At 56.0% G+C, this 27,079-nt stretch overlaps 1 protein-coding gene and 1 pseudogene across 2 annotated transcripts in view; both read right to left on the reverse strand.

The window, feature by feature from the left end:
- Positions 1–1,102: 1,102 nt before the first annotated feature.
- Positions 1,103–27,079, reverse strand: part of MINDY4 (MINDY lysine 48 deubiquitinase 4) — a 125,006-nt gene continuing 99,029 nt past the window's right edge. For both annotated transcript variants that reach the window (XM_022583984.2, XM_089917546.1), the window contains exons 16-18: positions 22,175–22,355; positions 21,529–21,601; positions 1,103–11,276 (exon numbers count right to left, since the gene is read on the reverse strand). In XM_022583984.2, coding sequence (XP_022439692.2) covers positions 11,228–11,276; positions 21,529–21,601; positions 22,175–22,355 — 303 coding nt within the window. In that variant the 3' untranslated portion in view covers positions 1,103–11,227. The remainder of the gene's footprint in view (positions 11,277–21,528; positions 21,602–22,174; positions 22,356–27,079) is intronic.
- LOC111179990 (oxysterol-binding protein-related protein 9-like) lies at positions 11,283–14,553 on the reverse strand (annotated as a pseudogene).

Raw genomic sequence — 27,079 nt, forward strand, 5'->3', positions numbered from 1 at the left:
CCAGTCCCTAACTCCCCAGCCCCCCAGCACCGGCAGCCTCATCCCAGCACACACGCCTCCCGCTTTGTGCTATTGTTTCACAGGTATGCCTGTCAGCCCTAGGAAGTCATCTCACGGGGTGCCCGCGCGGTCCGCTCCAGGGCCCTCCCATCACGAGGACTGGTCACCTCCGAACTCCTGAGGATTAGCCCATTAAGATAGGAGGGCCTTCAGGTCACTAACACCTTATTGCACAAAGGCAAACTGAGGCCACGGGCTGAAGGGGCTTTCCCAACGTCATACACGGGGAGCTAGTCTGAGCCTAGCCCTTGGCCCTACTGTCAGAGTGGGCACACAGTGGACTGGCAGGGACTCACTGCTTGAACAAGGCGGGGCTCGTTCCCCCGCCACCCCCTCTCCGGGCTGACGTCACTGGGACCTCTGAAGAGCCAGGGCCGGAGGGGTTTGGGGCTGCAGTGCCTTAAACTCAGGAAGCCAGTCCCCTCATGGCGATCCTGCCTCCGTCCAAGCCAGGCCCAGGCCTGAAAGAGGCTAAATACAGTTTAGGCTGCCTAAGATTGCATATCAGACCCAGAAAGCGCCTTAATATCATCCCTGCCAGAGAGCTATGATCCCCTCTGTGGCTGCTGTTCCCCCTGGGAACCACTTATCGGCTCATTGTGGGGCAGCTCTTATGGTTAGAGAGCAGCTCCTTATATGTCACCCCCCAGCAATGCTGCCACCTTTCTCAGTGCTGCCCTTCGGAGCCACAGACCAAGTGTGCCCCCCAACACCGACCAGCGACAGCTTTTTGGAGAAGTGGGGACATAAGGACTATTTTTCAGGGGCTGTCACTTCTCAGAGGGGCCATCCCCAGGTCTCTGTTGCCCTCTGTGCTCCTGCTTCATCCTGGTCGTAGTGGGGGCCCAAACTCAGCAAGATCACATCAGGACAATTCCATTACCCCTTGGTCCATGAGGGAACAGACAGTTATGGAAGGTCCCCTGTCCTGGGGCACAGGCCCTCCACCTGCCTCATTCTCTAGATGACAACCCACACCCCTCAGTGACCTGACCCTGCCAGAGACCACAACTGAGGACCAAAATCACAGCCAGGGCTGGTATGTCAGGCTTGGGCAGGGCTGCAACAAAGATACATTTCTTTGGTAGAGAAATCAGGGTAGGAAAGGGGAGAATCATTACTGGTCTTATTTCACATACCTTTCATATCTGTTCCCAGAGCATCTGAGGATTCCATCAGTGCTTCTCAGACTTTAATGTGAACATGAATCCCCTGGGGATCTTGTTAAAATGCAGATTCTGTTTCAGTAGGTCTGGGTGGGGCCCAAGATTCTGCATTTCTAACAAGCTCCCACGTGATGCCAATGCTGCTGGTCTCAAGACCACTGGTCTCAGGACTCTGAACAGCAAGGGGCTGAATTACCAAAATAAACTCCTGATCACAATCTAGTTAAAATAAAAACACGAAAAGGAAGGAAACTTCTCATGATATGGGCGAGAGATTGCAATTGAATATCACTTTCCGTCTGAGCTTCCTGTAAGCCATGGCAAGAAAAGAAAGAAGTGTTTACCAACTCTTACTCTATGACAACAGAGACAGCTGTCTGTCATCAGGAGAAAGTCCTTTCCCTGATTCTGGCTGCCCAGGGAACTGATCGAGCAGATCTTACCATCAGGAGATTTGAGAAACAGGCTGTGTTTTAGGGGCACAGTGGGCCTTTCTGTGAGATGGACTGAGCCTGTGCACCTCCATGGGGTGTATCCCTGATGGACATTCACAGTTTAGATAACACAGTGCTCCTTGTGCCAAGCCTGGGCCAGCGCCACGGTCAATGACCATAGGAGACCATTCTTCCACCACCTAGTGGCTCAGACACTAGCTGGCTCAAGGGCCCCTGACAACAGAGGGAAACCTGGGGTTCTGATGCTTCACCATGCAGCCCTGAGTGTTCAGGGGAGGGCAGCTAAGGGCCCAGGCCTGAGCCTCAGGAAGGGGTGAGGTGGCTATGTGGGCAGCGGAAGAGCCCCACCTCTTCCCAATAATCAGGAGAGGCTTCCTGGAGGAGGGGACATGGCAGACAAATTTGTTTATGTAAAGGAAGAGAAGTGGTCTGGGGAGAGGAAAGTCCAAGCAGAAGGGGAGATGGGATGGGGTGGGCTTCCAGCCACGGCAGAGGTGGAGAGGTTCCCCACTGCCTCTCTCTCCACTGCTGGCTCAGACCCTCAGAGAGGGGCTGGTGGAGGTAGGATGGCGTAGCCCCCCCCCACCTCATGCCCGGGACATCCTGCGTGAGTCTATCTTCTCCTCACAGCCTGAATCTCTGCTTCCTGTCCGGGTTGGTGCAGAGGGAGAGGCGTGGGCCCTGCCTGCTCAGGGAGCACCCATGCTGCGGGTGGAGAGGCTCTGCCCTCAGAGAGCTCCAGGCCAGTGCGGGCGGGAGCTGGGGCTGAGCGAGGAGCTCAGACAGTTAGGCCTCTGAACATGACTGTGGGTACAGCCACAGACAGGACCCAGGGGGAAGAGAGGCTTGGTCAGCCTTGTTCCAGGAGGCCTTGGGAAGTCACTGCCCCCTCCCGAGGCCCTTCACCTGTAAACGGGGATGTTCCTACGAAAGGCCAACCCGAGTTGTCATCTCGGCCTGAAGAGGGGTCAGGTAGAGCACAGTGGGGTCACCTGGGGACTGGGTCCCCAGTGTTCCTCACTTGCTCTTCCCAGGGTGACACAGGACACACCCTCTCTTCCCAGCCTCCTTTGTGATGGAAGGGACGTGTAGGACCCTGATGACTTCCCAGAAAAGGAAATGGAAAACCTTTAGATAAATAAAGCCAGAGTGTGTCTGCGTTAGCAGGGAAGAAAGACAAAAGTGCTTGGCGTTTTCTGCAATTGCCAAAGCCATCAGGGGTTGGGGCAAGAGGAAGTGGGGTTTGCCGGAGACGCTGGAGCTGGACGGCTGCTCCCGTCTTGGCCAGCCAGGCTTCCTTCTGGTCTGGGCCAAAACGGGGGCTCTGAACCATCCTTCTCTCCAGTTTGCTCCAGGGGAGAAGTCTGGAGCCTGAATTGAAGGAAAGGCTGGGCTCCCACACAATCGCTTGCCGGTGTAGAAACCAGGACACTTGCAGATGTTTCCAGAGCCCCCAGAATTTCAGGCCTGGGCTGGCGACTGGGGAGGAAGTAAGGGAAGATAGGAGAGGAGGGGTTCCAGGAAGCCCCACCCTCTCTTCCTCCCTGCTTAACCTTCCAGGAAGCAGGAGAGCAAATAGGAAGGCTTGGCACCTGCCATCAGTCTGCCTGGGGCCCTGGCCAAGCGCCTTGGTGCCCTGAGACTCAGTTTTCTCACCTGGAAGCGGGAGGTTTGAGGGACATGATCAAGTGCTGCCCACGGTGCCTGCCACTGGAGCCCTCGACTCAGGAGTGGTCCCTGCTGAGAGTGTGGGCCCAGCTGCCTAGGGCCACACCACCCAGCTGCCTCATTTCACAAACAGGGGACCAAAGCCTAGAGTGGGGAGGGAGGGAGGGCCTTACAGGGGCAACCAGAGAGGAAGACATTTCTCTATCTAACTCAGGAGCAGCTATGGGGCCTGGTAAGAGCTGGGGAAAGGAGAGGAGGGACAGCCACCTGGGGGTGGGTTTGGAAAGGTAGAGGGAGAGGGACTGACCTCCAGCGGTCAGCGGACAGGCTAAGGTCCAGTGGGCCTCGAGTCAGACCCACCCCAATTCCTGTGGCCTCCCATCCAGCTCCCAGTAAAAGAGCCAGCAACCCCTGGGCCCAGACTGGGTGCTAGGCCCTGTTCCAAGCACTGTGCACTTACTCCTCACACCAACCTTCAGAGGCACGGGCTATGATTATTCCCATTTTACAGGTAGGGAATCTGGGGTTCAGACAAGTTTTAATTTTGTCTGCTTGTTTTGTAACTTAGGTGACACAACTGAGACGTTGGAGCTAAGATCTAAACCCAAATAGTCAAGCTGTCCGGGCCCCTTTCTCACAGCTCACACCTCATGGTGGGTGCAGCAAGGATCCCCCAAACCTGGAGAGAGAACAGTAGGTGCATAGACTTGGGCCTTCTGACCTACAGGTCCAGGAGAGCCAGGGCCCCGACAGCAGCAGATGTGGAGGAAGCATGAACTTGGGACCGGGGACTGGGAGCTCTCTTTGCCTTCCTGTCTGAGAAATTCCTGGTCCTCAAGAGATGAGCAGTTTCCAGAAAATCCACCGACACCCCAGATGGCCAGAGCTGGGGCTTTCAGACTCTGAGAACACAAATGGGGCCCCGAGGCACCCCATGGCAGAAGCCCTCCCCAAGGCCACCGAGGGGCTGAGAACCATCTTGCCAGACTGGCTGTCTTCCATGTGCACTTGGAGGTGGCCAGGCCCAAGGGAGCCAGCTGGTCCCAAGGTCACCAACAGTTTTATAAACAATGGGCAGTGGGTCTAGCCGTGGCTGGGGCCAGAACAAAGGCTCGGGCACTTCCTCGCATTGAGGCCCCCTCCTTCACGGTTTGCCAAGGCAGGAGACTGAGGAAGCCTTCATCAGGAGCTAGGGATGTTTTGCAAAGACTGTTCCCGGGAGAGCTGCAGCCGCCACTGCCGACGGGGGAGCACACAGAGGGAATGGTTACTCAGGGCCGAGATCTGCCTTCCAGGAAGCAGGGGAGAGAGGGGCCTTGACTCCAGGCCCATGGGGTCCCACCTTGCTCCCCAGGCTGAATCACTAAAACACAGGGTATCGCCCACCTACTCCTCCTCTCCATGGCCCTAGCTCAGAAGTTGGCATCTTTTCTCTGAGCCGCCCTCCACACTGTTGCAGTCTGAGTCTTCTAAAACAGCCCTGCTCTGAAACCCCCCATGGCTCCCCAGGGCTCACAGAGGCAGCTCAGTCTCCTTTGCTTGACATGCAAAGCCCTTCAGGATCCAGCCCTAATATGCTCCATCTTCCTGGCACCCCAGACTCCCCAGGCCCCTTCCCCTGGCAGCTCTGTCCCCGCCCATCCCGCCTGGAGTGCCTCTGCCCCTCCTGCTTCCCTACCCTCCTTCAGGGTCAGGCTTCAATCCTCCCTCTCCAAGAAGCCTGCCTAACTGCTCCCATCCATACAAGTTCCCTCCTCTGAGCCCTATGCCCCCAGTAAAATCCAAGAAGGATCTGAGCCCAGGAGTTCGGCGAATAGGGTGCCAGGAGATCAATCAATAATGGAACAATCCTTCCTTAGACTAAGGTTCCCACACACAGCACAGTCTGTTGACACAATTGTCCTCATGTAATTATTAATAGCACCCCCTCAGTTTCGGCCCCTGTGCTAGGGCAGGGGAGGGGTGGGGCAGAGGGGGCAGGGCCCAGTGTCCCCAGTGCTCTGAGAGTGCCTACCCTGGGTGGCCCAGCAGGGCACAAGGAGATGGGGGAGGGGAGGTTGGCACTTATCCCCCAGGGCTCCACTCCCCAGGGAGGTGGGACTTTGCTGAGCCTCGCAGATGTCAGCAGGCCTTAAAACAGAACTTGCGAGATAAGCACCCAGGATCACCCTTATCAGAGGCCACGGGAAAGGCGCCAGGTTTAATCTCAAAACCACAGCCAACTCAACGGTTTAGAGACCTCAGGCAGCACCTCCCCAGTCAGACACCCAGTGACTGGGGCTTTACGCCCGGAGGTGGGGCAGGGGGTGAAGGGAGGGGGCAGATGTAGGCCTGAAGGGGCTTCTTCAAAGAGGGGAATGAACCTTGAGTTTCATCTCCCCATGATGGGACTGGTACCGGTTGGTGGCGGGGACAAGGGAGAGAGGGAAGACCAGGTGGCCCCTGCCACACACACACACACACACACACACACACACACACAGTAAAGGGGGAAACCGGTAGCTGTGTGACCGGCACCCACTCACTGGGAGCTGGGCTTGTGAGAGAGGAGCTGATCAAGGGCACTCAGCCAGGTAATCTAGGAGGGCTTCCTAGAGGAGGGCCCTTAGAGACAGACCTTGAGGGACAGGTAGTATTTGACAGATGGACACGAGGAGCCGGAGGGCAGGGGCCCAGGTGCAGCAAACAGCACCTGTGAAGGCCTCGGGCAGTGAGGGGCTCACCAGGGAAGCAGCTGCTATGGTCTGGAGTGGGGAGTACATGGAGCTGGAGAAGGGAGAGGCGGAGACGGGATTAGAGGCGGGTTAGAATCATCCCCCCACCGTACAGCCTCCCCATCAGCTGTATTCCCTTCCATCCAAAGACCACGCTGGTGGTCTGGTCTCCAAGAGGCCCCCGTGAAGGAGAAACGTCCTAGGAGGGCTCTTAACTACAGACTGCTATCTGGTCAGTTTCCCCATCTGTAAAGAGAGGGCTTTCAGTGACTTCCTGGGGAACAGGATGTGGGAATGTGGGCCGGACAGTGGGATGAAGCACCACGACACTGAAGTGGCCTGGAAGGAGGGGCGGAAAGGCAGACTGAGCGCCCAGCCAGGGGGGTACTGCTGCCTGTGTCATGCAGAGCAGGTCTGCCGGAGCAGCATCCCCAGCAACGTGTGGGCGCTGGAGGGGTACGCCACAAACCCAGCGCAGCCTGCCTGCCACCCGCCCCCCCACCGCCAGCCCACCCCTCGTCCTGCATTAAGCAATCCCCATTATCGCAAATGCCTGGCATTTTTGCCTGGTAATTCCAGCTCCCACAGCCCCGTGAGGATTAGGGCGTGATTAGGGAGCGAGGAGGACTCTGGTGGGTGGAGAGAAATACCTGCAAAAGGACTCAGCAGCCTCCTTGCCTCCTGCAAGGGTCAGGATCCCGAAAGGAATCAGTGGCCAGTGAGGATGGTCCATGGGGCCGCTGGTAGCAAAGGTCATCAGCATGCGTCACCTCCATCCCCTCCTTGCCTCTCCACTAGTACTGTCCTCCCTGGGAGCACTACAGTAGCCCCTCGATGTGCCCCCTGCCTCTGCTGCACACCCACTCCCCTGCCCAGGAGAGAGGTCTGAAGGAAAGCTCTGAGCAGTCCTTGTCTCCGGAGGAAATGTCCCAGCCTCAGGGCCCACCGTCTAAGTCCTTCACCGACTCTGCCTCCTGTCCTAACCCTCCCACTCTCGGGTCGCCCCCGATGAGGCAAAAAGACATCCTGGACTTCGATGGTCTCTTGGCTCTCACCGTTCCTTTCAGCTGGAATGAACTTCCATCCAATTCTCCACTGTCGAAACCCTTCAAGGTCCAGGTTAGACGCTGCACCGAGGAGTCCCTTCTAGCCCATGCTGGAAATATTAAGAGCGAACACTTACCAAGACCTTGTGATGTGCAGGCCCTATTCCTCGTGCTCACACTGTATGGACTCACCTCATCCTCATTACGGACTTATTGCGGGGGTGGAAGTGGGGGATTTCATTTTGCCGATGAGGAAACTGAGGTCCAGAGAGCTTATGTCACGTGCTCACGGCTACACAGGCAGGAAGTGGTGAGTCGGGACTAAACTCAGGCCCTCTGGTCCCAATGCAGCTTCTTCCCTTGTGTCTATACGGCACTCCTCTTGCTTGTTCCTTCGCTACCTCTTCATTATGGGGAAGACTTCTGAGTTTCCAAACTGTCACCCCACAAAATCGCAAGCCCCAGGGCAGAGCTCCCAAGACTTGCCCCTCACCGCTCCCGGCCCTCCCAGAAGCCTGGGCCCACTGCTGCCCCCTCTTCCACCAGCAGTGCCTCTGATGGGTTAGGCCCCAGCCCCGGCCCCTGACTTCCCTTCCGGCTCAGACACGGGAGACCCTGGGGAGCAGTCAGGTGGAATCTGGACGCAACCCTACCTTAGGATTTCCCCAAATGCCCCTCCGAGCCCTGTCCCAGCTCTGGCCCCCAGGGAATTCTCGCAGCTCTACTGGAAACTCTTCTTCTTACCTGTGCTGCAACCATGTAGAACTTACAGAGGAGGGTGGAAATGGTCCTGCCAAGGTTGGCGCACCCATCACGCCCTCTAGCCACGCGAGAAGGTGAGGAAGCACTGGGCTGGCAGTGGAAGAGGCCAGCAGTTGGTGAGGGCTTCCTTGGAGAGAGGCATCCGTGTGCTGGGATCCCCTTCCCCACTGCCTCCTAGTGGAGCATCTCCTCTCCTTAAGCCAAGCGAGGGAGGCTTCAAGAAAACTCCTCGAAAGCCTGCCATGTGTGCCCTGCAGTGTGGGACGATCCCTGACTCCCACCTGGGGACGAGGACATGTCACTGCTCCCGATGGGTGGCTGGGCAGACAGGCGGCATGAGGTGGGAAGGTCTGACTTCCAGAACTGGGGAGGCAAAGACGTGTCGGTGCTTTGCGTGGTTCAAATGTGGATCCTGTGGAAGGAAGACCCCCGTCTTTTTAAAAGGGGAGGAGGGAGGTTGACTCCACCGGAAGCTGGATGGGGGCAGGTGCTGGGAGCCCCCATTAGCACCAGCTTGAGGACGAGTCACCTGACTCAGGAGAGGCCCCTATGGGTGGGAGGTCCCCCACAAGAACAGGGGGAGGAGGATCTTTCCAGTGATGAGAGTGGAGTTGGGTGTTTGCCATCAGCAACTTCCGTTCACACTGCCGGAAGGGCAGTGGAATTGGCTTACTCTTTCATCCAGAGACAAAGAAATGAACCATCTAGAGAAAGAGAATCCACGGGGAAATACAGACGTCCCTCGGTCTCCAAGGGGGATTGGTTCCAGGCTGCACCAAGGATACCAAATTCCGAGGATGCTCAAATCCCATAGTTTGCAGAACCCACGGATACAGGGAGCCAACTGCAATAAGAAAGAATAAAGCTGCTTCCTGCTCACATCCCACTGAGGTCTGCGTGTTCAATAAACTGGCTTCCCCGTGCATGAGGCGGCCAGAGAGAGAGAACAGTCAAGCCCAGGTTCAGTCTGTGAGAGGCCACTCGACCCTAGGATATGGTTCTTGACCTTCTGGGGGAAAAGAGAGGGGTGTTGTTCCAAGATCAAGGCCATGAGGTAGGCTGTAGACTCTCTCCCCAGAAAATTACACAACTGTACATGTACACAAAGATTTTAATTTAATTTGGCGGCGGGGTGGGGCGGGGCGGGCTTTGGGCCCTCTGAAGACTACCCACAGTCTCCTTAGAAAACCACGCAGCCCAGGAGAGCACCACGTGTGAGGAAGCAGGGCCTGCATCTCATTCTGGTAGGTTTGGCAGTGGTACCGTGGGCTCATTCTGACTTGTGGACCTGGGAGAGGGCGGTGCTGGGCTTCGCTCGTCTTCCTTCCCAGAAAAGTCCCAGGCAAGGGACGCCCTGCTGCACACGTGCCTATGTCTTGGCTTCTAGAAAAGTGCTTTTGTAATTTGTTGCAACTGGTCTTCCCAAGCAACGCTGGGAATATTTTGATTTCTCCAGCTCCGCCTATGGCACCCTGGTCAGGAGGTTAAGTGTTTTATTGAAAAGACACACTTTTCCTTCCCAGGCGGATAAACAAGGCCACTGCAGGGAAACCGACTTCCTCCACCCGGTCGCTCAGCTGGAGAGGCCCGATCCTGGCCAAGGAAAACAAACGCATAAACATTTCAGGGACATATAGGAAGCGTTTCTGCTGGACGCCTGCTGTGAATGGCCACTGGAGTTCACGCAGCAAACTCCACGGGGGCCCGGACAAAGCGCCCTCTGCCAGCTCTTCCCTGCCGCTCCCCAAAGACCCACAGTCCGACCACTGCTCTTCTCACCCAGCTCACGAGAGCACAAAACAGGCTCTTTAGTTGTCACCACCAAATGCCAGCTTTGCCCCCTCCATGCCTGGCCCTTAAAGAGGAGGGGGTCTCCCTTTAGCCAGCACTGCCGGGGAGCACGGCCCCCGAGCTGCTTGTGTTCTGAGCCCAAGGGGGTGCACGGAGGCTGGGGACTGGCTGCCGTGCAGTGACTACGATTCTCCCTGGGTCAGGGCACATGAGGGAGGAGTGCGTGCCCAGGTCGCCACGTGTAAACACCCACCTCTGCGGGCCCCACTCAGAGTCCCAGCCAAGCACCCACGGGGCACAGCAGGGTGGGCCCTGGATGTGGCTCCGCCATGATGTGACTCCCATGTGGACAGACAGGTGACAGAGGTTCCTGGAGGCCGTGCCCTACCACTGGGCGCCCTCGCTCAGTCCATCGTTGGGAGCCACTGCAGAGGGGCCCCCAGCTTCTGTTTTTGACAAAACTCTCTCTCTGGTCTTTCTTCTTCACCAGCCTCCCACTGTGTTTCTATACTTGCTCGTATTCCTTTTTGGAATCCGTTGGATATAAATTGTTGGAACGAAGGAGGCTCCGAGTACAATTTTCCCTTCACAAGTGGTTATGGAGTTTTCCCCCTTCCCACCTATCCTACCCTCAGTCTGGAATGCGAGGGTCTCCACAGGCTCTGCCCACGGGAGCAGCTCAGCCAGTTCTCTCCGCACACGCCCCACTGCAGCCACACGGGGGCCCACTCAGTCCCTCTTCTCATCCTCACCTCGTTGTTCTCCCTGGCCAGGAGGTCCCTCCCTGAAAGGTTCTTTTCCTCGTATCTGCTTGGCCAGGTGTAGCCTGCCCTCCAGGTCCACACGACCGTCCTCATGGGGCCTCGCAGAGATCCAGGTCGGCCCCAAGATGGGCTCCCAGGGAGCCTGAGTGTCTCCAGGTCGGCACAGCTTTCGCAGCCTGGTGTCTTAGACCTGGGGCTGATCCACAGAAGCCAGGCCAAACCAGAAGCCCAGCCAGGGACACCAGTGGGCCAGAGGGCATGGTTGGCCTGCAGAGACCCTCGTTAGGTGACGATTAGCCCACAGGTCTCCGGGGCTCTGGGGCCCCTCCACCCATCACCATCCCCGCCCCAGCCATGAGCCGGCCAGACCTCATGCTTCCATTTGCGGCAACAGAACAAATGAGGTTCGGCCCTCAGCATGGGTTTGACTCCTGTTTTATAGAAAGCCAACCATCAGAAATAACGAGTGCCCAGGGTCCCGGGCCGACCATATCAGAGGCTTGGCGAGGGGCCGGCCCCACAGAGAGCGAGGGAGGGATGCAGAGAAAAGGCAGCAGAGGCCCCACCAGCCTCCTTCCAGGCCTTGGCAGTCACCGCTCAGCTGGGAGGGGCTGCACAGCAGCACTCTGGGTCCACAGCACAGTCCTGGGCAGGCCCTTCATGGAAGAGGCAGGGAGGTTCTGGACGCTTCTGCAGCAGTGCTGGCCCAGGTGCTGGCCCAGACTTGTCCCTGAGGCCCAGGGCTCAGCCGTCACTCCCAGTGATGTGTGCTGGAGCCATGGGGCTCACCCACATGGAGGGTCACAGGATGGGGTCTGAGCCGTTCCAGTTCACCGATGCCCCCTTCCACCTAAGAGCAGAGGAACAGAGAATGAGTTAGAGCTGCAGAGGCCCACACAGGAGCCAGCTCTTGTCCTCACTCACCGGAATTCCTCTCTCCGGGCCTTCGAGGATTTCAGGTTCCAACATGCCCACCTCACCCCTCCACACTCACAGACAGGCCTACACACCAGGCCCCTACAAAACAAATGCACCTAAACCCCTCAAATGAGGCGCGCAATCTACACGCATCTGAATCCAGCCACTTTCCAGGGGTGCCTGATGGTGGCACTTTAAAGGCACATGGGGAGACCTAGATATGGAGACATCCTGGAGGGTTCAAGGCACGGAAGGAGGTCCAGTTGCTGGAGCCCAGAAAGGTAGGCATAGGGCATAGGGAGCCAGCGGGAATGGCACCACACAGGACCCAGGAGGCCTTGCAAGGATTCTGGGCTTTGCTCTAAGAACTGCTAGTGAAGGGCTGTGAGCGGTTCAGTAAGGCACTGATTTGCCTTTTTAAAAAATTTATGAAGCCTTAAGAAGCACTGAGTATAATTAAACAGGAGTCCAGGGTTAGACACAATTTAATAATAGTCCAATTCCAAAATTAAAGTTATTACAGGTGAGACCAGCACTTGATTTTAATACATGGAACTAGTTTTCTAAAAACAACTCAGAGGAATCATTTATAGCAGATGGAATATTTCTGAAAAATCTGGCATTAGGCGTATTATACATAGACGTACATCCTAAGATTATACAAACTAGGAAACAGCTGTTGCACACCTCAACAGCAGTACTGGAGCGCGGACTTTGAGACTGGGGTTTAGAAACGCTTCCCAGGGTGTGGGGTTTGGGGAGGGAGCAGACATTTTCAAAACCTGAAGTTTTTCTTCAGGACTGAAGTCAAAATTGTAACTGCCACAGAAGAGGAAAACAGGGATGCTTTCACTTTACTTGTACATCTGTGCTGGAAAGTCCAGTACAGGCAGACCTCATTTTATTGGGCTTCACTTTATCGCTCTTCACAGATACTGTGGTTTTGTTTTTTTTTTTTTTTTTTTTTACAAATTGAAGGTTTATGGCAACCCTGTGTCAAGCAAGTCTATGGGTGCCATTTTTCCAACAGCATTTGTTCTCTCTGTGTCTCTGTGTCTCATGTGAGTAATTCTCGAAGCAGTTCAAACTTTTCCATTATTATTAAATTTGTTATGGTGATCTGTGATCAGTGATCTTTGATGTTATTATCGCAGACAGATTACAACTCACTGAAGGTTCAGATGACAGCATTTTTAGCAATAAAGTATTTTCTAGTTAAGACGTGTACATTGCTTTTTAGACATAATGCTACTGCATGCTTGACAGACTACAGGATACTGTAAACATAACTCTCATATGCATTGGGAAACCAAAAATTTGTATGACTCGCTTTACTGCACTGGTCTGGAACGAACCCACAATCTCTCTGAGGTCTGCCTATATCCCTGAGATTGGACCTGCTGCAAGAAGGGAGTGAACAGGTTCTCCCGAAGTAAGGCTGCTGCATTTCCCAATCTAATGCTTAGAAGCATCAAGAAGTTTCAGTAGTGGTTCGCCATAAAGCCAACGCTCTCCATCTTCGTGAATAACCTAGACCCCCACTGAATTTCTCTCTATTCCTTCCTCAGGCTTCTGCTCTTTGTCTTTCTTCTCGCTTGTGCCTTGCTTCAATGGCCGCATCAACGTCTCTGATGTTTAGGTCGAGAGAGACAGCCTTGCAGAGGCAGTGGGATTCATACTCTGTTCTGTTCTTCCAACCTACTTTCCTCCTGATTACCAGCAACTTCTTGGTCTCTGTAAAGACTGTATGACCCCCTGTTGAGTATTTTGCATATTTTACACCATTCCATTTCCCTTCAAGTGAGCAAAAAGAGCTGTCATTTGGAGAAGAAAAAATCTTAGTGGTAATTCTGTGCAGGAGTAGCATGGGAGACGATATTTGCATATAGCTCGTTTGGGAACAATTGATATGTGCATTCTCTTCCTAGCTCCACCCATGGCGCTGTAAGGACAAGCCTTCCATAACCACTGGGGAATGTGAGAATGTTAACAGTTGTCATAGTCTAGACACAAGGCACAGCCCTGCCCTATGTTGTGCACGCCAATCAACATCCCACGAAATTTTCATCTGGTCCATATACGAATGCTGGATTGCATCTTCTCGTTAAAACACTCAGCAAAAAAGGCTGAGATGGGTGGATGACGGAAAAGTTGCTCAGCCACAAATGTTACACTGTTTCAAGAAACTAGTGCCTCTAAAACTAGCTCTCTGTTCTCTCCAGTGTCATTTGGCAGTGCCTCATGAGGCTGCAAGGTCTCACCCAAAATGCAGTTGTGTGGCTTTTTGGCAACGGATCCTTTGCTTCCTGCATGAAAGTCTGAGAGCTACCATTTGACCACCTGAACCATTTGGTCCCTGGGATCCTTCTGGTCACAGATACTCAGAGGCAGGTCTGGATGTGCAAAAAGTTTGCATATATTTCTAGAAGAGGGCTTCTCTCAAGAGTAATTGTTGATAGAACTACCTTAGTAAGATCCATTCCAAGCCTAACTTGTGATAAGAAATGTGTGATAACCTCTCGTGCTCATCCATGGACCCTGCCTCCGCTTTATCGTCAGTCATATCATGTGCATCGACATGGTCAGCGTCACTTGTTCCATTGGATGTGGGAGAATTAAGTGATTCTTTGGAACCTGGGTGCTTTAGACTGTTTCCTGTGTGTGTCAGCACCGAGGCAGATCTAGAGGAATCTATTAGACGCTTTGGGGTTGAACCACTTTGATGGAATCCATCAGCATCATAGCATTCCTCACTGCTCGAAGGAGAGACACTGGGATGGTAGGTATCTGGAGACAACTTGGCAACCCCGGGAGAAGTCAGGCTGCTCCTTGGTGAGTGCCCACTGCCTGCACCGCTGCTCCTTGGTGAGTGCCCACTGCCTGCACCGCTGCTCCTTGGTGAGTGCCCACTGCCTGCACCGCTGCTCCTTGGTGAGTGCCCACTGCCTGCACCGCTGCTCCTTGGTGAGTGCCCACTGCCTGCACTTTTGGTGCTGGAGCCTGATGATGTCTCAGGGCAGCCAATATAGGTTCGGCTGGTGGGGAAGACACATGCAGCTCTGACTTGCACAACTGAGCAGGTTCGGGAGGTAAGGCGAGCTGGGAAGGCACTGAGATAACCACAGGTTCCAAGGGAGTAGGTGGACCTACAGCATCTACTGGGTTAACAGCACTTTAGCAACCTGTAGCAACATAAGACAAAGCCTTAGTGATTCTACCGTGCAACCTGAGGTTTTCAGTTTTCTTGCTCTGTTCATCATTGTTGCAGTTTTGAAACACATCATCGAAAAGCTTTTACAGTAAGTCCCCTACATACGAACCTTCAAGTTGCGAACTTTCAAAGATGCAAACGTGCGTTCCATCCGTGTCAGGCGTGAGTGAAGTTGCAGCTTGCCCTCCGTCTCCTGTTGCTGACGATCCTTCAGCTCTACCATCTCCCACCTCCTCTCCCTCCTCCAGTCAGTAACTCGTCTTGCCTGCTCACTCGACGCCAGCCCGTGTGCCAGCTGTTGTACTGCACTACTGTACTTTTCAAGGTACTGGACTGTAAGCTTAAAAATGTTTTCTTTATCTTTGTATTTGTTTGTTTGTTTTTTATGTATTATTTTTATGAAAAGTATTATAAACCTATCACAGTGCAGTACTATATAGTCGACTGCGTTAGTTGGGTACCTAGGCTAACTTCGTTGGACTTAACGAATGCGCTCTTGGAATGGAACTCGTTCGTATGTAGGGGACTTACTGTCCTGTTAAGATTTGTAGAGGAGTATCAGCCTCTCTAAGTTTCCTATCAAAATCTTAGACACTAGGGACACATCCTGAATCCAGACATCCAGGGGTGGCAGAGGGAAGGAAGAGAGGGGAGTAACATTCCCACCCACAGCCTGGCTCCAGACAGGCACCAGGGACGCAGGTTTGCGAAGACCGAACTACTGCCCAGACCAGTTTGGGTTCTTGCCCCCGGTCATGGAGAGAAGAAGGGGGAAGAGTCAGAAATAGAGCAGACTTCCTGTATCCCTATAAGATCCACCCTCAGCCTGGCCCCCAAGGCCCTTCCCTTATCGTCCGCCTCTGCCCACACTGACAGGCAGACAGAAGTTCCTCCTGTGAGCTCCCAATGGGACAAAATTGGGTTTGGCTTCAGTGCAGGGGTGAGTTTTATTCATCTGCTGCTAGACACCCAGGTCACAGCAACAGTCACCGAGCCCTAAGGTCAGGCTGGGAGGCTTATGCTACCTGTGAGGCTTCTCACAGAGGTAACTAACCTACCCAATCCTGGACTACAGGTGCTGAGGCAGGGAGAGTATCAGAAACACAGAAAGAAGCAGTTCACAACTACAAGAGGAAATCAAAGCACAGACGTTTTGAAAGGGCTGAAATGCTGGGATACTGTGCTTATTTAGGGGATGAATGGTTCCCCCCCCCCCCCCCCCCCGCCGTAGGAACGGTTCTGAAAGTCTATGGATCAGTTACAAGGATGAAAAAGAAGAACTCTGCATATGCAATCAGGGGCTGATAGAGAATGGGGAGGGATGGAATGGACCGGTTTCTGAGTGCAGAGGCGCCGTCAAGGCTCACTCAGCTATGCTGATGTAGAGGAGGCTGAGGGTGTGAGAGTTTAGAGCAGCGTTCCTCAACCTGGGCACAGCGGACATTTTGATCGGGATGATTCTGTTGCGGGGGGAGGGTTGTCTTGTGCATTGTAGGACATCTGGCACCCTCCCGCAAACTAGTGACAACCAAAAATGTCCCCAGACTTTGCCAGATATCCCCCAGGGTGCAAAACTGCCCCCAGTTGAGGACCACTGGCTTCGGGGTTGAGCTCAGCGAAGATGCCGTGGTCCCCAGAGCTGAGGTCAGCTCAGCGTCATGGGCAGGCCCATCTCTTGCCCACGACTGAATCCCTTGCTTCCCCAGCAGCCATCACTGCATCAGAGCAGCAGTAACCTGACTTCACAGATTTTCAACATGATGTCTCGCTGTATCAGCAAGGAGAAGAGGGCAGGCCTGGTTTTAAAGCCACCAGAGCTGACCAGCAGAAATACACCCAAGCACTTCTCTTACTCACTTTGGATTTCCAGACAAGTACCCTGCGTGCAAGCGTCCTGTCCTGCGCGCCAGCTGCTGGCAGTCAGAACAACTACAGAATGAGCCCCAAGGCCGTCTCTCACCTGCGAACCTGGCCGGTTGCTGCGCCCTCCACCTGGAAGGACCATCCTCCCTCTCCACCCCTCCTCCTTCAGGGTCAGATCCAGGAGCCCTCCTTCCGGAAGTATCCTCCCTCAGCACTGCTGTCAGGCTCTCCCCGGCCATGCTGTCATGGGGTCTCCCTCTCCTGCTAGACTGTGAGCCTCTAAAGGGCAGAGCTGGTCTCACTTGCCTCTGTCCCCTCAACGACCTCTAGCTCCGTGCTGGGCTCCCAGGGATGCCGCTGAGGGAACACACCCTCTGTACACGCCCTGCCCCTCGTCAAGCCCAGGCACCAGAGGGAAAACCTGAGTTTCATCACACTTCACTCTCCCTCCCCTTTGACCCCGGTGGTCACCGAGCCCTGTCCATGGCCCACCTCTGCTCTCTCGTCCCTTCCCCTCTGCCTCCTCCCATTCTTCCTCCTCCCCCCACTTGCCTGTGAGCCCCCTGAGGTCTCCAAAGGAGAGGGAATGCTTCTACATCTCCTCTCGACCTCATAGCAGCTCAGGGAAGGCTTCGTTTTACCCAATCGACAGATGGGGAAACTGAGGTCCAGACAGAGCCAGCCCTTCCAGAGGTCGTGCCACGTGACGGCAACAGAGCCAGGACGCAGCTGGGGTCTCCAGACTCCTGCTGGGTGCTCGGCTCCGCACAGTGGCGTTGCACGTGCCATGAACAAGGCGCACCAGGGGCGGCTGTGCGCGTGGGCTGCAGGCGGGGGACTCACAAGAGGGGGCTGGGCAGTGGGAGCACCCAGGAGCCCTCCCTCAATGGGTGAGAGGCACTGTGAAGAGGGCATCTGGGCAAGAAGGGTGTCAGCAGAGGCGTGAAGCCTGCAGCAGACTCCTCAGGCGGGCGGGCACACAGGTGTGGGAGGTAGGTGCTCAGCTGCAGCCCCTCAAAGGCACCGTTTCCAGCTGAAGTTACATTTTCAATTTTTTGTCTGAGCCTCCAAACAGAAACATCTGTCGCCCAGGCCCAGGCCCCGGTTATGAGTTCTTTCCTCTCTTCTCTGGCCTGTTGACAACCCTTTCATTTTCTCCCATTTTAGCGAGGCTGGAAGCTTGAGAGAGGCCACTGTGTGTGTCTTCTTTGGAAATGACCATAAATGAGTCTTTTTTTTTTTTTTTTTTTTTTGCTGAGATGGTCAGAGGACAGAGGAGGGAGGAGGCTGGGGGACAGACACAAGCGAAGGTAACAGGAGCTTCTCTGAGATCGAGGTGTGCATCACACCAGAGAGTGGAGACAGCACGGGGCCCGGGGATGGTTCAAATTAGGATGCTCTTCTCCAAAGGCAAAACTGGCAGTCTGCTCTTGTGCACTGTCACCGTGGCAACAAAGCCAGGCGGCGGGAAGTCACACTGCCTGCTCAGTGACCTTCCACTGGGCTGGGACAGCACCGGCCTAAGCCCCAGGCCCTGAACTGCTCTTGACTCGAGGTGTGGCCTGGCGTCAGACCTCCACTCCGGCGACCCCATCTGTAGAAGGAAGGGCCGTATCGGGAGGTGTCCAAGGGCCTTTCTGTGGATCCCAAGCAGGTGGCCAGGTAGCCAGGGATGTGGCGTGCTCCACGTGGGTTAGCGTGAATGTCAGAGGTTCTTATGGGGCAACAGAGGTGGTTTTGAGGGCAGGCGGCGCGTCTCTCCCTGGATTAGAACAGAGTTGATTCTGAACTTGACTTCTATTTGACTGTGAACTCTGAGAGCAAGAAGCGCGTCTCATCCAGCTGCTTCTTCCATGGAGTCCAGTCCGGGGGTTCCATGAGGTTGAGGTGATGAGAGGGAAGCCCCGCCAGCCCGCAGGTGAGCCTATCCTGCCATGAGCGCTCGGCTGCTTCTCAGCGGGTGCCTGGACTAACTGGCCTTGGAAATGACCTGAGCTCGGGCCATACGCCCTTCCTGTCAAGGCAGCAGGACTTACCCCCCAAGAGGCAGGGCCCCAGCTTTAGCGGGTCTCTCTGACCTTGAAGGCTACTTTCCCAAGTTTCTCCCTTTGAGCTGTTTGAGAATCTGGGATGAAAACAATACGCAAAGCCTTTGTAATCCAAGCCCTCGGAACAGGATTCCAGGAGGCTGGGCCTGCTGTTTCCCATTACAGTGGGGTATGTTATCTGATGGGTACAGGGGGGAAAAACCCTGCGTTCCCACTATTCACTCACCACTCAGCTTTCCGGGAATGAGGCTGGGAAAAGTCTCACCGTGTTAATTGCCCAGATGGACCGAGCCATCAAGGTGGAGCAAGTGATGGGGGGAGTAGAACTGGTTTCAGCAAAGTCCATGCAGGGGATGCAGCACTCAGACCTGGGGGGGGAGGGGGGCAGGGGGCAGCCAGCGGAGCCAGGAAGGAAGTACCCCGGGTCTGGTATGTTACAGCAGACCAGATGCTGGAGGGTGAGCATCTCACCTGACATCTGACTTTCACAAGGCACCCAGGGAGGGTGAGGGAGAGGTAGGCACCGCCCTCACCAGCCACCAGAACATCAGTTCTCACAGTGCCGTCCCAGGACAGCAGCACCAGGAGCACCAGGGAACTCTTGAGAAATGCAGATTCTCAGGCCTCAGCCCAGACCTACTGAGCCAGAAGCCCCAGGGGTGGGACCCAGCAATCTGTGTTTTACCACACCCTCCAGTGGGGATGCCTGCTGAACCCTGATGATCATGCTCTAGCAAATCTTCCCAGTGGGTGGCCGTAGACAAATACAGACGTGCTGGACCATTGATCCCCTCAGCCATCAGGGAACTGGGCAGAGTCTGGGTCAACCAGAGTCCCCAAGCCAGTTGTCCCTAACTCTGTGTGTTGCCCCAGTACGATGATTTACTATCTGTGCCGAGGAGTAGGAAACACTGCTGGAGGAGATGCCAAGGCTCAACCTTGCCCGAGCTCCTCCCACGACAGTGAGCAGGGACAGACAAGGGCAGGGTAGGGACTCAGCCTGGACCGCCTGCCCCAGGCCGAGGGCTCGCTCCCTGATGCGTGCAGCCTCTCCAGATCATTTCACGTGCCGTCATTTTGCTGGTTCATTTCATGGCACACGGCCCCGGGGACAGGGGTAGGTTCTGGGAGAAGGGACAGCTGACAGAAGAAGAAGAGGTGCTCCAGGCCCACGTTCACACTCAGATGTCTCTGGACTGAGCCCCCTGACAGATCAGAGCCCCAAGTCATTCTCAAGCACTTGCCAATTAGGGCTGAGCCCAAGAAGTCCAATCCCCAGGCCCCTGGGAGGTGCCTGGTGAGTCGAGTCCTGCAGCAGCAGCATTCTTGGGGAAAGAGAAGTTACTCCAGACGGGGGCAGGTGGAGAGGTCCGTGGTGGTGGGCCACCCCAGGGAGGGGCACAGAGACAGATGTAGGCCTTCAGCGAGGGGTCCCAGGGGTCCGGAGGCGGGGTGGAGCCTGTGTCCAGGGTGCGGTCCAGAGCCCTGCTGGGCAGGTCCTCCTGCAGGAAGGATGCCCTGTGGCCTCCCACCCCGTCCTGCAGAAGGTGCCAAGGCTGGTGTCACCTCCTTCCCCCATGCAGCCCTTCTCTCATCACTCTGAATGAGTGGCCCTTTGTACATGAAAGGAAAGCGACCTGCATGTGCCTTTAATCCTCCCGATGAAAGAAACGCCGGCACGTGACCCCACAGGAATGCTCCGTCCCTGGCCCAGTGGGCGGGCAGGTGGACGGCTGAGCAGGTGGACGCGTGGGTGGGGCGTAATGAGGATGTCACGACGTCTCCTCCACGTCTCCTCCCTGGGGACACAGTCCCTGGGGACTGTGTATGTGGAGTCCTCTCTTTCTCTCTTTGGCTCCATTCAAGGGCTCACCTGCCCGTGGGTGGGCAGCGGCCCTAGACTCCAGGGGAGCCCCTTGGATCGCAGGCGGTCAGAGCCGCAGGGCCCCAGCCATGGCCTACGTCCTCCACCCCAAAGCCCACCATTTCACAAAAGGAAAACAGAGGTTCCGCCCGAGGTCACAGCGAGTCAGGAGCGGCTGAGACAATGTTAACGAGAGCGGTTCTCCGTGCTTGGTAATGTCCTGGGCGCTCTTCACAACAGCCGTGTGAGCCAGGCACAGCCACTGCCCCCATTTTACAGATGACAAAGTGAGGTACAGACAGGCGAGGTCCGATGGCTCCCAGCCAGAAAGCAACAAGGCCAGGATTCAAACGCCAGAACGCACGCTCACCACACTGGCAAGTTCTAATGCTGCCCCACTGGAATCCAGGTCTCCTCTCCACCCCCAGGCCTGCCCCTCCCACTGCGCCCTGAGGCCTCCAAGTCACCACCCAAAGGCTACAACCGCCAGTCCGCGGGGTGGGGGTGGCGGGGGCGGTTGCTGCCCCAGCCCTGGGGCCTGGTCAGAGAACTCCTATTCACCCGCCTCCCCTGGCCTGAGCCTCAGCTTCCCTTAAAGACTGAGGGCTGGGTGAGAGGAGCCAAGGGCCCCCGCCGGCAATCCCACTGCCTCTGGGGCACCTCCACTCAGTGTTCAGAGGGCCGCACCCCCAGAAGGACCGGGGCCGCTCCTCCCACGTGAGGGCCGCTGCTCCAAGGAAGCCACCTCCGAGCACACCCTGGCCGGCCGGGTCCTCCCGCCTTCCGATCCTGCCCGAGCTCCACCGCCACCACCAGGTAACCTCACTCGCTCTTCCTCCTGGGGACCTAACAGCACTCAGCACACCTGGCAGCTGCTGCCCGGAACGAGGGGGGCTCTCAAGAGGCACCAGCTCACCTCCACCCCCTGCCACGGGGCATCTTAGGGAGCTACCTGAAGACACGGCATCTCGCAAACCGCACACGTCTCCCTGGGCCATGGTGACCACAAAATGCCACATACAGACAAGCCCCAAGCACTGTGTCTTTGTAGTCTGCAGGGGTCCTACCGGCCCCTCACCACACCCCTCCTAGTTGGGACAATCCAGGAACCCATCCCCCTTCCTGCAGGCCACTCCCAACCACTGCTCCTCCCAGCCACTCAGGCAAGGCCCCAAAGCCACAGATGGGCCTGACTCACTTGGTTCTGATGCACAGCTCCAGGGGAGGGACGAGGTCGTTGTCTCTGTCCTCAGGGACGGTCTGGGTGGTGTCTGGGGAGCGGGGAGAGAGAGGCACATGCTCATCAGCCCGGGGCCCACGTTCACCCCAAGGTCAGCACCAACAACCCTACTCCTGGGACCTGACTCTTCCGGTACCTGCCCCTCGTCTCGTCTTATTTGGACCCTCCCTGGTTCCTGCCCATCGGTTCTGACCTGGACACCACAGGTGTCCCTGCTCACTGGCCTCCCACCTCCGGTCTCCACCCCACCCTCCGGCCCCCTTTCAGCCACCAGAATAATTCTTTCTAAAAACATGTCTGAGCCCACCACTCCCCTGCTCCAGAACCTTCCATGGCTCCCCACTGCCTGGAGAATAAAACCCAAACTTGTTGCCGTGATACTGTCTACTACATAGTCTCAACCTCACCTTGTACCCTTAAGGACATCAGCTTCTCAAGGCCCAGCTCTGGCCCCCTCCTGCAGGAGGACCTGCGCACACTCGCCCTCTGATCCCCCAGTCTGCATTGTTCTCTGGCTGCCCTGACTGGGCGTGCTAAGGCCGGCATCCCCGACCGGTCTGGAGGCTCCCCGGGGACGGACAGGGCAGGCGGGGAGGCGGCGCACCGATGGTCAGCCGGATCTGCTCCTGCTGGGTGGCCAGGCCGTCGTAGTAGTACAGGTCAAAGAGCCTCTCGGCCCTCCAATCTTGCAGCAGCTCCAGCTGCAGGCTGAAGAGGACGCTGAAGTGGCTCTCACTGCACACCACCCAGATGGGGAACCTCGGGGTCTTCAGGAAGCAGCCGACCTGGACGAGGGAGAGGGAGCAGACAGAGGTACCTAATACCATGCGCCATCCCCAGGGAAGCGGGCCAGAGCATCTTCTGTCCAACCCCTGGCCCAGGCTGACCTCAGCGAGGCCCCGTTGGGGATCCCAGACCCTGTGTGAGGCTGGGGCCCCGTCTGTGTCTCACTGACACAGAGCTGTCCCTGCCCGCTCAGCCCGCTGCTCGCAGGGCCTTTGCCCCACAGACAGTCACATGGAGATACGCTGGCCTGAAAGCCGGGCGTCACCCCCCCGTTCACCTCCCACATCCAGCTGGTATATGGTGCTTGCCCACCCTGTTCTCCAGGCCCAGCCTCTCCTCCCCAAGCAATGACCTCCTAGCCGGCTCTTCCATCCCCTCCCCTCCCCAGCCACAGCCACACAGAACCCCTCACCGGTCCTCAAACTACTCCAGCACGGGAAGCCTCATGCCTGTGCGTTCACTGTTCCCCCGTACACCTCTCCTCTCCTAGGGGTCCTGCATCGCCCAGATTACCCAATGAGAGGGCACGCATCATGTCCCGCTTCTAGGCCTAGGTACTAGGTGCTAGGTGCCCGCGCTCCTCTGCTGCCGTGCATCACTCTGCCTCACCATAAGCACGTGCGCCTGCCTCTGGCACGGACTACACCCTTAGCCCAGAGCAGGGGGTGTAAGTCAACATAAGCAAATGTTTGACGCCTGAAGGTCCTCGCGAATGAAGCGGAACTGGAGCTAGGACTTTAGCTTGAAGACAGGTGGGCCTGAAGCCACAGGGGGAAGGGAGGGAGGGCCTCTGGGTGAGCAGTCTGTGGGTGATGCCCAAACAAATGTCCAGAGACATTCAGGAAAAGCGCAGGGCATCAGGAAAGAGCATGGGAAGGGGGGGGATAAAGAGCTGGAACTTCCTTCTGAGGAGGGAGTCCTTTGGAAAGTTCCCAGCAGAGGACTTGCATGGTAGAGGGGTGTTGGGAGAAGGCAGATGCACGGAATCAGCATCAGGGCCTTCCTGTGGTTCTGCCTGCAGAGGAGAGAGGCGTGGCGTGGCCCTCCGAAGGCCTGCTCAGACGCCTGGCTGGTCTGCCCCTCGGTGGCCAGACCTCGACGCACTCTCTCGCTGTCACCTGTGACTCCCCACCCCGGGCCCTAGTTTATTCATTTCTGTACGTGCAGTGGGCCAGGCTGATTCGGCCTAATCCCCACCAGCCCCAAGGAGATGTTTGCATGCTCAGGTATTTACAGCCACAGCCTGTGGATTAAGGAAAGAATGGGAATTATTTTTCCAGTGGGGAGATGGGCATACTTTCTCCGGGGCCCGTCACAGACGAATGGCCGGCCAGTCTTCCTCGGGCCTCTCAGAGCCCACCTGGAGCTGGGGTGTCCCGGACAAAGGGGCTGTGCTCCGGGGAAATGCTTGCTCGTGAACCTCCTACAGAGGGTAGCAGGGTGAACTTCACGAAGTGTTCACTGTCTCATTGTCCAAGCCCCCCACCTGCCCCCTCCACCTGGCCCCTTGGGCCCTCACCCCAGCCCCCTGTGAACATTAAAGTGTGACTCGCTCCTTGGTGGAAACGGGAGCGGCGGGGGGGGGGAGGTGGAATTAGTTGTCTTAAACGATGTGGCTGGACGTGCCTAAACCCCACTGCAAACTTGGCCTCCATTCCAGGTTAAAATTCCAGGCTTTTCTGGTGAGGGCATCACCTCGAACAGGGAGCCCTGAAGACTGGGAAGCCAGTGCCCATTCACTGCAGGAAAAAAGAGCCATGCAGCCCACCAGGAACAGGCGTCTGCAGAAACAGCCACCCTGAATTTTCCAGCAGAGGGACAAAAGGGCAGCTTGCCATTTAAGCAACAGTCAAAAGATTAAGGGCAAAAAAAGCTGCCCGGGGAGCTTATAAATGAGTTTTCTCATTCAGGAGCCCCTCCCCATTGGGTGACATTTTCCAAAGATGAAATTCACTTCCTTTGGACTCTCGGGTAGCTGACCAAAGGCCTGGGGTGAGGAAGGAGGGTGGGTGGGCACATTTCCTCCAGCACAGCCTCTCTCCTGGTGGGTAAACGTGCAGCACAATCAGGGATTAAGGTGACCCTTGAACAACGTGGGTTTGAACCGTGTGGGTTCACTTACACACGGATGGTTTTCAACAGTAACGACTACAGTACTACGTGGTCCGTGGTTGGTTGAATCACCGGATGCAGAAGAACGGCGGATACGGAGGACTGACTGTGAATTATACGCAGATTAACGCCCGTGCTGCTCAAGGGTCAACTCGTACTTTTACCTGGATGCTTAACGTCTTTTGCGGGAGTGAGGTGTGTGAATGCCCCCAACCCAACCATGGACTGCCAGCTTCGAAGCCCTAATTTAAAAGGACCAACATTTGATTGCTGGCAGAGCGGCAGTCTGTCATCTCCAAGGATGACATCCATTCAACATGAGTTATACTTTGGTCCCAGGGACCGTGTGAGACAAGGGGTCGGTGGTGAAGTACCCTGGAACGGCCTGTCCTCATGGGGTCAGCCGCTGAATGAGGAGGAGATAGTAAACAAAGAATCACACAGACACATTTGCACCACATTTCACTGAATCTAAGATGCCATCAGAGCCACCGTTCTTTTTTGTATCCCTAAGAAAGGACGCAGCCTGGCGATTAAGGCCCGACACATCATCGACTGCATGAATAACTCAGAAACGTTCAAAATGTGGGGCACGTTTGCATCTCAAAAGCAATGAAATGGGATGCGTAAAGCCGGGAGGAGGCCTGTGAAGGAAAGAACTAACATTCTATGATGGAGGATGACAAGGTGGGCAGGGGACCACGAGTGCAGACCTCTATTGAGACAGAGTGATGAGGTCAGGAAAGGCTTCCCTGAGGAAGTGACAGTGAAGTCAAAACGTGAAGGGAGGGAAAAGCCGGGACAGGATGCAGGGCCTTAAAGGTCATGGGAAGGTCTGGATTGTAGTCTCTGTATTGAGTTTGCTAGAGCTGAGTGACAGAGTTCCACAGATCGGGCAGCTCAAACAACAGAAATTTATTTCCTCACAATTCTGGGGGCTGGACGTCCCAGATCAAGATGCCGGCAGGGTTGGTTCCTTCTGAGGCCCCTCTCCTTGGCTTGTAGATGTGGTCTTCCCTCTGTGTGTGCCTGTGTCCTAACCTCTTCTTCTAAGGATACCAGTCCGCTGGATTTGGGCCCAACCATATGACCTTCTTTTACCTTAATTACCTCTTGAATGGCCTTATCTCCAAATACAGTCACACTCCAAGGTACTGGGGGCTAGGACTTTAGTAAATGAATGTTGGGTCGGGGGAGCGGGGGGAAACGGCACAATTCAGCCCATAACAATCTCAGAGGACTGGGAATGCATAGAAGGTTGTTAAGCAAAGGAACGATGTGACTGATCTACTCTTTTAAAGATCCCACTGGCTTCAGTGAAGGAACAGGATTGGAAGGAGGTGGGGACAGGAGCCAGAGGCCAGCTGGGCCATCACAAGTGTCCCGAACAGTGATGCTGGCGGCTCGGATAAGGGTGAAAGTGGACAGACTTGAGAAACAGCTTCGGGAAGGAGCCCCACGACCTCTTGATGGATTGAATGCGCTCCTGGTTTGAGTAACTGGGTAGATGGTGCTGTTTGCAGAGCTGGACAAATGGGAGGAGGAGGGTGGTGCTTACAGAGCTCTCCCTGCCAAGCTCAGCCTTTGCCCAGGTCCCTTCCTGAAGGCAGCAATGAATGGGGAAGCCGTGAAGTTAAACTCCCTGTGCCTTGCTGTCCTCCCCTGGCCTCTCCGTCCCCCATCACCACTGCCACCACAAGCCAGGAGGGGCTGGTCTCCCCACCGCAGCCTGCAGTGCAGCCCATCCTCACTTTGCGCTCTGGGGTGGAGGGAGTGAGGGGAAGTCAGATGGGCAAGGCGAGGCCAGCCCAGTGGGTCACCGATGGCAGACTGGGTCCCGTAGGACACAGCCATGCTGGGGCGGGGGGCTGCTTACTTACGGCAGGGGTGCATTTCTTGGCCCAGAGTTGCCTCTGCTTCCCCCGGGGCACAGCCGGAATGTGGGCCACCTGACAAGCTGGCTGATAGGCAGGACCTATCACCCTCCCACACACATACTCGTGAGGGCCCCAGAACCCTGGCTCCCAGCCAGAGGCCGCACTGAGAAGCCTGGAGATGGGCTGTGAGTGAAGGCGGGCCTGGTTCTGCCGTCTACATGAAAGAAAGGCTTCAACCTTATCAGAACAGCCCCGCGGTGGATGCCATGCCCAGGCGGCCCCAAAGACCAGATCTTCCCCAGTGACCAGGTCTGTACTGCCAGGTGGAAGACCAGGCCAGGCTGAGAGGGGACCCCGGCTCTGGGTCCAGGTCTGGGCCTGGAGGCTAAACCTCCTTGGATTCCCTCTCTGTCTGACGTGGCTAATCATGAAAGCCCCAAGGAACTCAGCGACCAAAGGGATAGCGGGTGGAGTTACGGGAAAGGAAAGTGCTTTGTCTAACTGCCCGGCCTCTGCCTTCTCCTTCAGAGGCCCAGCCTTCAGTGAGCTCTGGAGAGTAGGAGAGGAGGCCCTGGGGTCCTTCTTTAGCGAGGTTGCAGTCCCAAGGCAGAGGAGCAAACCATCCCTCGCTGCAGGGAGATACAACACCAGTCTTTGACGAAGCAAACAATAGCAGAGCGGGGCGGCGGGGGCAGGGGGGGGGGTCTATGTGGATTCAAGGATCATTGTAGGAC

This window comes from Delphinapterus leucas, chromosome 9 (assembly GCF_059928025.1).
Source record: "Delphinapterus leucas isolate spDelLeu-1000000601 "Yukka" chromosome 9, BTC_Dleu_Yukka2, whole genome shotgun sequence".
NCBI classification, from domain to species: Eukaryota; Metazoa; Chordata; class Mammalia; order Artiodactyla; family Monodontidae; genus Delphinapterus; species Delphinapterus leucas.